This window comes from Pundamilia nyererei, unplaced genomic scaffold (assembly GCF_000239375.1).
Source record: "Pundamilia nyererei isolate P.nyererei 1_Seehausen unplaced genomic scaffold, PunNye1.0 scaffold00136, whole genome shotgun sequence".
Classification (NCBI taxonomy): domain Eukaryota; kingdom Metazoa; phylum Chordata; class Actinopteri; order Cichliformes; family Cichlidae; genus Pundamilia; species Pundamilia nyererei.
In genome coordinates, this window is record NW_005187537.1 from 75,610 (window position 1) to 90,405 (window position 14,796).

Here is a 14,796-nt window from a genome sequence, read left to right on the forward strand (position 1 = left end):
CAGCAAGAAGATCCCAGGGTTTGAATCCCAGGGTATTTCTGTATGAAGTTTACATGCGTGCCGTCGGTCTCTCCAGCTTCCTCCCACATTTGAGGGACAAGCATGTTAGGCTAATTAGTTGTTAATTGGCCGTATGTGTGAACGTGTGTGTGAATGCTTGTCTCTCCTTTTGTGTTAGTCCTGCCACAGACTGGCAACCAGCCCAGTTTCACCCAACTCCAGCTGCCCCACGATCCTGAGTTGGAACGGCAGAAGAAACGAATGGATGGATGGATGAACTGGGGCCAGTTACACTGATAGCATAGCGTAAAATAATTCTTGCAGGCACTCATATTGTGTTGGTCATATGGAGACGTCCATTTCAAGACAATGTGGGTTTATATATACAGTTTTATTTGTAGTAATTTCTACATGATGAGAAAGAAAAAGGGCAACACTAGAGCTGTAGAGAAGGAAAACTGTACATTTAAATGACACAGTGCTGCTAATACACCATGCACCATGGCATATCACAAAGTTATTTACAAAAACACAAAATATATACTGTACACCTGTACACATGCCTCTTTAGCAATGGCTATCATTATGTGAAGATATGCATAAAACTGTGATATCGGATATATTACTAACAGTCGTATATAACTACGAGGTTTGAGGCCTCTTCCAGATGAGGCCTGTGAAGGTCCAACGTGAAGTTCAAGCCTGCTACACGTTCATGACAGGAGTCAGCTGCAGCAGTGAGCTCTGTGCTCGAATGGCACTGCTCTTCGAATGCAGTTTCTCCAGGTTCTGCAAAAAGCCTCTTCTCTTGAGGCCTTCAAGAATGACAGTGTTGCTAGACGCCAAGCTGACCCGGGTCCTGTGGAGGAAAAATACACCACTTCAGTAACGTATGTGACGTGGTCGTGCACTCCCTGCTTCTACCTACACACCAGGGTGCACGGCGAGTTCAATGGCAAAAAAGAAAAGAAAAAAAGAACTCCTTTATTCCTCTTTGATTATAACATGAGTGTTTAAGTACCGCACAGCAATTATACATAATTATCATAAATGACTCCCTTCTGTTCAAATACTGGATGCTATAAGTGGCCACAAGGTGTTTGTTCAGCTTTATTGCAATTTACTTTATAAGAAAAAACATCAACTTGAGAGCATGGCCAACCGCAGACACGTAACCCAGAGGTTAACTAACCACAGTATGGTGTTTATTCTGCCCAAAACCCCTCCAGAAATATGTGGAGGATGCAGTCTGGTGTGGGCTCACAATAGGAAAGACATGAGTCAGAGGTGTGAAAAGTAGTCAAAACTCTGACCACAAGAGATCGTGCATCTGGGTTGGGATCAGTGGATTTGTTAAGATTCAGAATCACCTCATTATCTTATTTATAAAAAACGATTTAAAGAGAGAGACTCACCTTGGAGAATCTATACCGCTGTCTCCTGTGATGCTCTGATTCTCTCCCGTTTCCACAGCTTCCCTAACGTCTGGCCCTCTAGCTCCATCGGGCATGCTCAGAGCAGCCCTGTGGGCCTGAGGTACATGCTTCTCTTCCTCCTCCTTCTTCTCCACCTCAGCTGCCCAGTGAGCAGACTCACCGTCACCTTCATCAGCCGACTTCCTCACAGTCTCTGTGTCCGATTCGATCTCGCTAGTCTGGCAGTAGTCAAAGATGCTACTGTCTCCAACTTCACATGCTTCTGAACAGTCCAAATCAAGGTCATCTTCGTGCTGTCTTTCTCCCTGGATCGCTGCATCCCGTTTTGGGCTGGATTTGCTTTCGGTTCTTGGTGATCTGATCTTCTGGTGTTGACGATGGAGTCTCCAGCTAGTGTCTTCAGGTCTGGACAGGCTGAGGGTATCTTCCCTCTGGACTGCCAGAGAAATTCGATCTGCTGACCCCTGCATTAAGGTGATTTCTGGCTGGTGAAAGTTGGATTTAAAATGGCGACTGTGTGGTCCCTGATACTTCAGATTAGAGTCGCGGTTTTGGTAAACCAGCTGGTGACCCTGATAGTCCGCACCACCTACTGTGTACTTACTTGCATCCTCTGTAACCTCATCGTCATTCAGGCACAATGAGCTGCAGGCATCATCATCCTCCTGATCGGCTGCTCTCTGATAGAGTCTGCAGTCGTCCTCTGTAAAGCCATCAGTGTCTGTTACCAAGGCAGTGCTGTTAGATATCAGTTCCAGCCTTTCTCCCAGGCTCATGGCTCTTTGCTCTCTGTTATTGACAGTGACAGGTCTGATCTCTTGCAGGTTCTGGGTCTCTGTAGTTTCAGAGAGCTCATTAGGCCTCTGTGTGCTGTCTTTTTGTGGGTTGGAGAGTCTGAGGGAATGTTTCCGCTGTAAAGAGGGCTTGGGCCATGGCAGATTTGGATCATATGCATTGTTTATAATGGCAAGCTCATAGGGATGGGTGGAGAGAGAGGCATTAGCACTGGAATACTGCTGGATGTTAGGAAGACTTCCAACTATATTTTGGCTGTGATCTGGCATACTGTCATATTCTGGGGCATCCTGAAAATGTTTGCCCTCTCTGTCCTCTCTCTGTCTGACCTTGTCATCTATGCGAAGCGTACTGCTCTGTGGGTAGACTGAGCTGTAGTTTAGTGGCAGCTCTCTGCTGGGCTTCGTGTCCGACTGGAAAAGAAGATCAGCACTAAAGTCCCTCTCAGGGTTGCAGTTGTATTGTTCTTCAGATGTAGTGAATTTCCCTTCATTCTCTCCATCTGCTGCCATCAGTCTGGCTCGGTGTGGGTCCCAAGATTTGGAGCGATGACTCGTTCGGTCCTTCCTCCCTGATCCCGAAGTCTTGTGCTCTTTCACCTCTCGTCTTCTGTGCTCTCTGGCAGCGGAAATTCTGTTCTCGGCTTCTTTCAGCGGATGTGCCTGGAAAGGGTTTTCAATGCGTTTCTTATAAAGAGACTTTCCCTCAGCAGTTCCACATTCTTCCACTTGAACTGGTTCATCAACAGCGATTTCCACTCTGAGCCGCGTAGGGATCAAATCCTCCCCCTCTGGATAATTGTCCGCACATATGGAAGCTTTGTTCTTAACCTTGTCCTTCTCCTTTTCCCTGTGCTTCTCTTTGGACGAGTGGCTCCTCCTCTTGCTGCGAGAGGCTTTCTGAGCAGATCTTTTGCCTGCTCCTGCCTTGGATGAGTGATGATGCCTCAGTTTTGAAGATGCCAATACCTCAGTAGACATTCCCTTGTCAACTCCCTTATCATCTTTATCAACACCCTTGTCCAGCACTTTTTCTATCCCTCTCTCCCTTCTCTCCTCCAGCTTCTTCATGAGGACGGTATGGCGTGTCAGATTGTCCACAGTTAGCTCAGGGTTGATGCGTTTGATGATTGCATGCTCCAGATCACGGGGCAAGTTGTTCAGGTCATCCTCGTCTCTTACAGGCCACTCTTCTGGAGGGAACTGGCCTGAAAAAGATGCATACTCCTTCTTCGGTTTCTCCTTTTTTCCTCCATTCCTCCGGAACAAACTGAGCCCAAACCTCCTCCCTGGTTTATCTTTTTCTTTGCGGCTGGTGGCGTTAGTAGTGGCTGTAGTCTTGCTGATCTCACTTGCCTGACAATCTGCTGCAGTGGAGGTGGACTGATGTTGCACGGTGGGTTTGTGATCTAAAGGTCGCGGCCACTTTAAGCTTTTCCCCGTGCATTCGCTTATGGACACGGACACGGAATGCTGATCTGGGACGGTGGAGGGAGGGACAGTTGCTGGAGCAGTCGTGGCATTAGTGGAGATTTGGAGGGGGCTAAAACAGCTGCAGGACTTGCAGTGGGCGACTGGGGGCGTTTGTGTGCTCTCGACGCAGATGTCGTTACTTAGCAGGTAAGTAACGGGAGGAGGTAAAGGAGCGTCATCTGCCGAAGAAGAAGTCCACCAGTTCTTCTCTCTGACCATGTTGTTGGTGATGAAATAAGTCTGTGGAGTGACGATGAAGTAGCCCTCGCCTGTGTGGTAAATCTTGCGTTCCTTGATCAGATTGCCTAAAGCGTTATAGAGGATGTCCTGAGTGGGGATGGTTATCCCTGAGACACAAAAAGGGAATGCGATTAAGGCCAAAAGAGATGAAATGCTTATAATTCCAAATCTCTAATGCATAACTGAAAACTATGAAGCTACAGCCAGCAGCCATTTAGCTTAGCCCAGAACAAATGCTGAAAACAGTTCTATGGCTTTCTTTGCTCTGGCCAAAGTACCTTGATGATCAATAGTGCATACCCGCAGATCTGTGCACTAATTGTGCATGTGAACGTTTCACGCATAAATCAGTGGTTTATTATTATTTTTTAATTCACAAATACAAATACATTTAGTAGTGCCACTGACCATGCGTACAAACAAATGAAGGCCTCGCTGTCCAAATGCAGCATATGTCATAAAATGCTCGATAAAATGAAAAAATTAACTGCTTGTAAAGAAAAGAAAATACTGCTCCCATATTAGTATATGAGATTTATGAAACATGCGCACTGACCTATTTCGTTCTTGACCATGGTGAAAAAAATAAGAAAAACTAAATAAAGTAATGCTCCAGCTGAAGTAACAGAGGTTCTTAATATAATTTCCCCTTAGACACTCACTGTGGCTCAAGGACTGGCACTTATATAGTGCCTTTCTACTCAGCTGGTAAAAAAATTAAGACTATAAGTGTTGACATCTAGCAATGATATAATCCCTTTAATGAAATACAAGATCATTTAATTATGAGATAAGAAAATACTGAAATATGATTAAAAGTTAAACCCTTGATTTTTCCATTTACTTAATAATTTTTTAATTTTTGTTTTCTTGAAATAGTATTTTTTTCAAATTCTATTTTTTATTTAATTGGGATTCTGTGCATTTTGTAACACAGTGTTTTTGGAAAACTGCAAATAATGACCAAAAGGCAACATTATCATTATTATTATTGTTGTTGTTATTATTATTGGTAGTAGTAGTATTGCTATTGAGTTTAAAGGTGTGTTTTAACATTTTCTAAGCATTTTCTAAAGTCTTCGTTATTTCTACACACGGTCAGAGGCACTTCTAATTTTTTCATAGAGTACAAACAAACTCCGCTACAAAAATACTGATAAATCGCTCATTTGTGCATTAAACTTTTATACGCACAGATTTGTGTGTGCACTGTTAGACAACGAGGTCCAATGTTCTTGCCTAACTATTCATTTCTCAAGTAAGCTGTGGCAGTATTTCATGGATTACCTGGATGAGCTTTGCTCATGTAGTTGACAAGTGAGTCTTGACTGACGGTGATCTGGGAAGAGTTCATGTCTGAGATGACTGAGCACAACACCTCAGCCAGGGGAATGAACTGGGACTGAGGAACAGGCGACATCTGCACTGGGGACAGGTCACCTGAAAAACACACACACACACCAGCGTGGGTGGAACAGGTGGGCCTGCTGCAGGAGATATAAACACACCTGGGACAGAGGGTCTCTCTCTGACTTGCGCTGCCAGTGAAAACAACTCAAAGTACTGAAGTTGACATTCCTGTCCCAACCACCTCCTAAATCATGACCAAGGTGGTCTATTTATGTGAGTTATATGAACCATGCCTGACTGCTTTTGGAATTCCATGGGTACTGGGACTGACCACAGAATTCCATTACTCCCACAGAAATGACCACAGCTCTGCCTGCTGGGCAGATCAGATATCCTGCCCCCATACCATAGAGACCTACACATCTAGGAGCTGCCCCTAGACAAACATGTTACTAAACCTGAGAGACACTATGAAAAGGGGTCTTGGAAACATTTGTCTCTGCAAAAATAGTATGAAATTGATTCTTTAAATGTGCACTTCATATCACAATATCCCAGCAATCTGCACAACTTTACAGACCTTCGTTTATCGTGCAAACAAACTGTGGGAGCCTATTAAAAAGCCACAAAGCTTTCAATCATAAAACCTGAAGCTAACCAGGCATTTTAGGAAACTTTAGACCAACATGAACTTTCACACACGGAGAAGCAGGGATTAGAGGGTTGGGATCATATTGAGGGGACACTTTAACAGCATATTTATAAGAGTGGACTGAATGAAGGGGAAATGAATGGAGACTGGTTACATGAAAGTTTCTCATTTGGTTAATGTGTTACTGTGTTCAGAGACAAGAGGCAGTTACTAGTACCAGTGTCACGACACGCAATCTTCTTTTTCCTACAAAGTGAGGTAACATCATAGGGACAGACATTTGCAGCTCGATCTGGGTTCCAGGAAGGAAAGCAGCAAAATTTCTACAAGATTTCTCCAAAGAGGGTGCAAAGGCCAGCCAAAACCAGAAGACATAGCATAATATCAGCAATGTTTACTTTTAGAGGGTGCTGAGTATTAATTACAGAGTAGAGTTCACATATATATATGTTAGGTTAACAGTAGTGGTGGGTGGATTTGATGTGGTAATGAGTACGAGGAGAATGTGGGTTTTGCTGCAGTGGATAACTTATGTCTTGCAAACTAACATAAAAGGGGGAAAGAAATGCTTGCAATATGATCTACAACGTTGACATGCTAACAACAATGTTATCCCAGCATACAGCTTACAACCAGCCAGCTGACCAAGGGTCTCAAACCCACTGCTGATGAATGATTAGACTTACAAAGTCATGGACAGAACCTTACCCATCGGAGTGGAAAATTGGTTTTAGTTAATCATCTACACCACACCAGAGAAAGGAGTGCAAAAGATGATAAACAGGAAAAAAGAAAATGCAATCCATCAAAAATGCTACTTGAGTCCTAACATGAAAACTTGAGTGTAAAGTTAACACACACAAACACACACACACAACTAATTAAATTCAGCTACGTGACCACTTGGAACTTTTGGAGACTGCTTGTGTTGACAACAGTGTTTTGTGTATAAATGTCACACTTGTATGACTGTGAGTGATTTCCTCATCAGCCCTGGGGCATTCATTCAAAAGCACTGCCAAGCTCACCATGTGATGTAAGCTAAACATTTACAACCCTCACACTTGAACCACTTTTGTCTGAGGCAGGGAAAATATACAGCTAATCAAATATCTGCTATAGTAAAGAATGAGAACACGCATACGTATCACACACATGATGACAGATGCAGGCAAGTTTACAAAAAAAACTATTCTTTCAAGAGCAACGTGTCATTAGTCAAAATCACTTATTTTTCATCATCTCAGCGCTTGCATTACGACCACAGAATGTTTTGACAGATTTTATATGGGAAAAAATGACTTAATCAGTGTGTACAGTCTACCACACGACCATAAATGTAATCCAGTGTTAAAATATGTGATATGAAATTACATATTGGTACAATTAAAACATTCTGGCTTCTTTGCATATATAAACATGAAAACTAAGGTTAAGATCGGGTTAAGACTTAAACTTTTTACAAAAAGGGAAAGAAGTTGGAAAAAGACCCTGCATAACAGCTTTTAGCCACACAAATGAATAATAAGTAGCCTAAAAGCACTGTTAACATAATATTTTAATCACTACAAATGGTCCTGCGTTTCAGTTAATTAAAAAAAAAATGGAAGGAATATGTGAACCTAAAAAAGTAACAAAACATTTATCAGCACATGGGGTTCACTTAATGCTCGTAAGGTTCACAGGCAGAGGTCTTTCTTTGCAAAACTGATCCTATGAGGGATTGTAAAAGAAAATAAAAGCTGCCTTCCCCCAGCTGAGACAAGACATTAAGCTGTCTAAACCTCAGAGCGGATATCTCAACAGCGGTCTCCCTGGCAGTAAATTAGTGCTGCTGACTTAGCTCCTCATTGTCGTTAACTTCCTATAGGAATGTCTGGCAGGCTGTCTGCATAGAAACCACATACAAACACAGTCAACACTGAAAATGTCAGCAAGGTTAGAGTGGGAGGCAAATAATTAACATCCTAATCAGAGGGAATCAACAAACTAATCTTCTCTTTGCACAGAGGTAATTTCAGTGGATTGATTGTTATCCTCTTCGATCGTGTCCTGGTTTAATGCATGATATCCTGTAGGACCCATGCTATTACGATTTGTTCTTCTAAAGAGGCTAAATGCAAATATATTCATGCAATAGGTTTGTTACATGCAATGAATTCCAACTACATTGAAATGCTGGTGCAAGACATGACAAAAAACACCTGTAGGAGTTCAGATGTGGGAAATATTGCTGTAATGGAAGGATGGGGCCGGCTGAGGATCCGTGTTTATTGAGTCTAACATTAGCAGGCGTGACTGTCGGAAAGGTTCAGCGTTGTAACCGCCTCCTCTCCAGGGGGAGCGGATCTCTGTGTTGCTGTAATCCAAGACCGGGCCACCGACATTAAACCCTTTGTCATACACAGCATGAATACCCGGCTGGGCACCATGGCAACCGAACCCTGTGTCATAAGGGCGAGACAGGGAAAATAGCAGCTTGAGAATCAAAACGGGGACGAGCATTGTGTTAATGCCAGTTAACAGAAGGAGTAGCAGGTCGATATAACCTTGTAAAAGGGTTATCTGCTCTCAGCTTGTATAAAATGTGGAATATTGGTTTGTGCAGCTCTCTGCAACCTTCAAGTCTAAAAACATTTTTTTTTGGGGGGGGGGATGAATTAAATTGAGCTAATCTGAGCTAATTCTTTTTCTGTGAAAATGAAAGTTTTCAAATACCTGCAGAGATGCCTGTGAAAAACACCCTCACTGTTTTCATATACATTAAGTAGCAGCCAGGTGCTACTAATCAAATGCACTTGATTTATGGATGGAGCACCTATACGAATGCCCTCAAAGTTTGCTAATCTGCAGCATTCAGGTGTGTGTTTGTGAAGTTTGCCAGCCTCTTCTTTCTAAAAATTAACATGGCAGCATGACTTAGGCTTGTAAAGTTGCATCTGAACAAACCACAAGACTTTAGACAGACATTTAAACAGATTAGACCAAAGTGGAGATGTTTGGCCATAATGAACTAGATCACATCTGGTGAAAATCCAAACACAGCATATCAACACAAACACGTAATACCAGTTGTCATGTGCGGAGGTGGCGGTGTGATTATTTGGGTTTGTTTTGCAGCCACAGGACCTGAGAATCTGATGTAACATAAACTCCTGTGGATATCAAAGTAATGTCTGAAAGCTCAAGCTGACCTGGCAGAAACTGGGCAGCAGTTGAGCTGTTGATTGTTTAGTGGGACAATGATCCCAAGCACAGCAGGAAATCAACAACAACAACAAAACAAAGAATCACAATGGTCCCGTCAAAGTCCAGTTAAACTCTGGAGCTCAACTTGATTGACACCTTAAGAGAGCTTTGCATAAACAAATGCCTGCAAACATTAATGAATTGAAAGAAGAGTATGCTAAAATTCCTCCATAAAAATGTAAACCTGATAAAGTCGTACAGAAAAAAATATGTATTTATTCGAATGTTTACAGTCCTGAGAAAGCTCTTTTTTCACACGATTGTTCATGCAGATGCACAATCTATAAGCAGTGGGTTTTTGGTACTGGAAACTTTCTGATTTCCATTTGAAGTCCGGCCACAAGCAAGAAAACAACTGAGAACAAAGGAGGGTAGGCATCTGCTGAAATGCATCACCGAGCAGTCTCTTTAATTTATCTGCATTATCTGCTGAAATGGAAATCTTTGACCACTTGCTACACTGGCAGCACAGAAAGTCCAGAGAGGTCTGCTGGGTTAACCCACAAAAGAGCAAGTCAGCAGACTAGCCAATGGATTTCCAGATTGCATATGGCAAAAGTTGAATCCACTGCACTTGGTGCTTGACTCATACTAAAGGCTTACAGGTCATGACACTGGAGTCTCTGTGATACTTACGTCTTGCCATTTTATTGAAATGAGCTATGATACACAGTCATATATAAATATGCAGAAAGAAAAACAGTTTAAGCAATGTTATCCTTTCCATCTTGTTCCTACAGGAATAGGAGCATGAGTTTCTTTCTCAGGGGTGCAATGCTTAAATCACATGCTGGTTTGTATTAAAATAACTTGAAATTAAAAGATCATTGTGATTTTATATAATGAGCCTGATTTTTGTTTCATGAACAGCATTAACCACAATATTAAAATAAAGCGACAAAGTCCACACTATGATTTCTGCCCCTTGCAGACCTAAAAAACATTCTTCCAGTGTCATAAGTTTTCCATGTGAGAATAAACTGCTGCCTGGGGAACAAAATGAAAAATATCTAAAGCCGACTGTTCATATTGCAGCAATGACTGACAGAGACCTTCTCTCCTCGATCCCCACTGAGATACTTTTGGCTGCTGACACTAATCAATACCACATGTATTCACATGGCTCACATGGTGTTAGCAGACCTTAGAGCCTCTTGAGTCTCATTTCATACGTGATTGCATTACCTTAAGTCTCTTGGAGTAAAATACTGCACCACACCGTAAAGCACATGCTGCAGACCTGCCATAAATTGCACCACTGTCAAACTATCTCTAAATGATCTTTACTCAATGCAGAGAAGGCAAAAATCTTCTGTTTATGGACTTCTCAATCAGTGGACGTGCCATAAATTAATAGCAATATTCAAAGACTACAAGCACCTAACTTTATGAAACTCACTAATATGATCAAACATGTTGGTTTCTGCACAATGCAGAAAGAAAACATCACAAGCATGCACAGACAATAGAGCCCATACATTTTCAGAAACACAGAGCAAAAATTAAAACGATTAATTAAAAGAAAAGTCTCACAACAGCTTGTATATCATTTAACATTTCAACCGTTTAGCTGACATTTTAATATTTAATTATATTTTGCCAAGAAGTGAAACTCTTGCAAAGTCTTCCGTTCCTGATCATCACCAGCCCTCGATAACAAAAAACATGTGATGTACTGGCTTTAAGTTATGCCTTGGAACAGTACAAGATTCCTGTAAATATAAACAGACTGCGCATTAATGTGAAATATTGGTTATTATCCTGTATGCCCATTAGTCACACTGTTGTAGTGATGGAAATGTTTATTGGACTACCAATAAATATATGAAATATCTTAATAATATTTGTATGGATTGCCATGACATTTGAGGCTAAAAGTGCATGAGAATTTTTCTCTAGTGTCATCATTTAGCAAATGTCTGGAGCTTTTACTAAAATGTCTGAATAACAACCGGATGGTTTGTTACACAATGTCACAGCAACAATTTTTCTTCCAACACTAAAACTTTAGCTTGTCCATGTCTTTATTTGCCCAAATACCCGAAAACTAACCGCAGTCCAATCACCCTCAGGTATTTTTATGTTTTCTGCTAATGTGTAGTTGTTAGCATATAAGTTAAACTAGCTAACAGCTAGCTAACATTAACACGTTAGCTTTGTTTTCTACTGTACTACTTCTACTGATAATATTTAGCTCTGCCTCACAGAGCTGGCTCATAGGGTCTTTGTTTAACCTCAAACACAAAAATAAAATAAGACAACCTGAAATTCACTAAAACTGTAAACCCTTGAATGGCCACTTAAAGCTGTATTCAGAGCCTAGCATGTCAATTATTTTCACTGAAATTAAATGTGTTTACAACCTTGTAAAAGAAATATATTTGACCTTTAACTGAAACAATAAAATTAGTCTGAATTTCATTGCCACTTAAATAGTAAATAAACTGTTATCTGTTTCTGCGCAATGCTATCATATGCCATACAGTTATAGCTTGCTAATTGAATTTTCTGTTTCAAGTAGTTGCCACATCTATTTAACAATCACAAACAGCTGGCCAGTACATTGCAATCAATTTGAGTTAGTGCAGATGAGTGCTACTCATCTGCAAAGCATCTCTTCCCATTAGAGGACTGGACTTAACTGTCTGTACTCTGGTTATATTCCTACGTGAAAGCAAGGTTACTGAGCACGTTTGTGGAGGAATTTGTGAATTTCTCCATCAGAGATTCTGGTTGGACTTTGATTGTACGCAATGAATGTGAATTTCTTTGAATGTAGATGGAACAGAAGACAACAGATTTGTGATTTTAGCGATTTATCAAAGTCAATCACTCTGTCATGACACAACAGAGCATGTGTAATTACCAGGTTGACTCAACTGCAAACTGATAACAGACCAACTCAGTCCTATCGCTATCACAAAGTCACTCTTTGAAGATGGCAACTGAGTACGAGAGGTCACACACCTGATTCCTATCCCCTGTGGATGCAACCATTTTGAAGGCAACAAGACTGCAAATGTGTGCAGTGAACTTGCAATCATTTTGGTTGCACCTCAACTACCGTTTTCCTATAACCAGGCTCGAAAGCATTAGCTCTTAACTTAGCACTCCAACCTCTTAATTAAATATGGTAACTTTTGGCTCAAAAATCAAGATTTCAAAAGCCAAAAATGTCAAATTGACCAATTCACACCAATGAGTTACATAACAGTTACTACATGAATCTTTTATATACAGCCTTTAATGAATGACCCCATAGTTTGGATCATTGAAGGCTGCTCAGTGTGCATGAGTCCCTTGCTTCCTGAATGTTTTCTGTCCTTGAGTCGAGAAGCACCTGATTCAGAGCTGTGTTGTACGCAATCTACTATTGACCTTTCATCTTTGCACTGCTGCAGGTAAAATTTAACTCAAATTTTAGGTATGATTTAGACAGTCCCTCATTCAGTAGCCCTCTAGGAACACATACTACTCAAAGACGCCCACTGTCTTATCTCATCCTGCTATCGTCTAATCTTGTAGGCTCCAGGAGGCAAACAGGATAATCTTCTCTCTCCCTCATTAAAGACACACAGCATGGCATTCAGCGAGATCTCAAAGCCTGCCCCAACAGACTAAAGTCATTCCTTATCTCTTCCTCACTAAGTCAGTTAACGATGTGCTACAGTAAATCTGCTAACTGTACATGCAAGATTCAGTCAACCTTGGTGACACAATGTCAAACATTTTGTCAGATTTCTAATTTATGTGCTAAATTCCCACCCGTCCCTTTGTCCTTGGTATTTTGGACAAGCAGGGCTCCGTGACCCCGCCCTTGCCCTCCTTCCTATACATGTGTGTGTGCTGCACTTTTTAAAAGTGCTTTATGAGTTTGTGTCTTTAACTCACATAAGAACACAGACGTGGGCGTTGCAGTTAAATGGCCCAATAAACTGAGTGAAAAGATCCCTTCAGAAAGCAATCACAGAGCAAATATCCCAGCAATGAAACCTCTCCCAGTGTGGCGACACTGCGCTTTCACCCCAAAAGCCTAGCATTAAGCAAAAACGTCAATGAAATAAATATCTATTATAGAATTTGCCGTAAAATTACCATCCATGAGCTTCCTGTGTCTAACACATCAAGCTATAAATGCTGAGCCACTGGGCATTTTACAGCCTTATTGATTGATTCCTTCCAATAAAACCTGCATTTTAGCCCAAACATTTAGCTGCATTAGGTAAATATTTAATCTGACCTATTCATGGTTCAGAATCAGAGAGTGCAGTGCAAGAGAGGAATCAAGGTGGGAGAAAAAAGGTCAAATATGGACTGTGTTTGCTTGTTTTCTTTGGGAGGGGGGGTTGGTACATTAAAATGGCAATTTAGCCCCTTCATCGGCATACAAGCACTGCAACATCTTAAAATAAACAGCTGAATAAAAGCTGATAAAAGTCAAAACATCTCGACTAAAGAAAATTCATGAGCTAAAACCATGAGCAACGAAGAAAAACCCAGGCTGGGTTTGTGTTGTCCCACATCACCATAGAAACCTTTACTGTGGCAGCGACCTGCCACGTCCAATACGAAAACAAAGAAAAAGAAGAAACAGCAGCAAAAGTGTCGTTTCTGTAACAGCCACAGTCTCGAGACAAAGTTTGCCAAAGCGGGCCTTTGATATTTAATGTATGTTGGCAAGTAAGCACAAAGAGCCTGTGACTAAGCTTCTCAAACTGTCATTCACCGAGCTCAAAAGATCTAGTGGTTTATAGTGGGTCACCGCAAATCTTGCTTGCAAATCCCTGCAGCTGTAATGGCATAAAATAATGCTTTTACCGTCTGATTCACAAGAAGAACAATTGGAAAAGCAATCCTGCTCATAAAAGTGACCTGGCACTAAGCTAGTGAGCAGGAACCCCATCATCACGTCCTGGTGAAATAGGAAACACACCTGACCAGGTGTTTAACAGCAGACCTCAGGTAAACAGGGCTGTATTTTATACCAAAAACATCTTAAGTGTAGCATGATTTCAATTTATGCCAATGCCATCAGACAGAGTTAAAGCACAGCTTTACCGACAATTTGTTTTCTCAATCTTTCACTTCATACCTCTTCAGACTAAGTGGACCACACCGCCACGTTTCTGGTTCTCATCTGCTTTGATGAACTTGAACATTACCTCCAAGTCTGCCGGATCCATTTCTGTGCCACAGTACCTTTCCTTTGTTCTTTAATGTATAAAAACTAGTCCTCTGCAGTGTCTCTGGCCAAATTGGTCCCATTACCCTGAGAAACTATTCATCTCGGCTTTGTTCCAGCCCACATCTGAAGTGTTCAAGGCAAAACTATTATATTTCCTCTTTACAGAAAATGCACAGTTAAAGACGCATACCAGAGATTATTGTTGCACTTTCAGGGGGACTTTTCTCCATTTCAAAAGAAGGGTTACAATTATTTATACATAAGCTAACATACTCGCTGGTGCAAATGACACCACCAGAGTTGAAGAACTAGAGCAGAGCCATTTTACTTAAAAAGAAAAATACCTATACTGCATCTTGTTGCAAATTTTATTGGGTGAATGCTGAAGGCATTCATATGGAAGCCCGTTTCCGCCAC

At 41.3% G+C, this 14,796-nt stretch overlaps 1 protein-coding gene across 1 annotated transcript in view; it reads right to left on the bottom strand.

Annotated features, from left to right (window-relative positions):
• Nucleotides 1–347: 347 nt before the first annotated feature.
• stox1 (storkhead box 1) overlaps nucleotides 348–14,796 on the bottom strand; it is a 22,538-nt gene continuing 8,089 nt past the window's right edge. The window contains exons 2-4 of the mRNA XM_005743795.1: nucleotides 5,231–5,383; nucleotides 1,416–4,050; nucleotides 348–859 (exon numbers count right to left, since the gene is read on the bottom strand). Coding sequence (XP_005743852.1) covers nucleotides 706–859; nucleotides 1,416–4,050; nucleotides 5,231–5,383 — 2,942 coding nt within the window. The 3' untranslated portion in view covers nucleotides 348–705. The remainder of the gene's footprint in view (nucleotides 860–1,415; nucleotides 4,051–5,230; nucleotides 5,384–14,796) is intronic.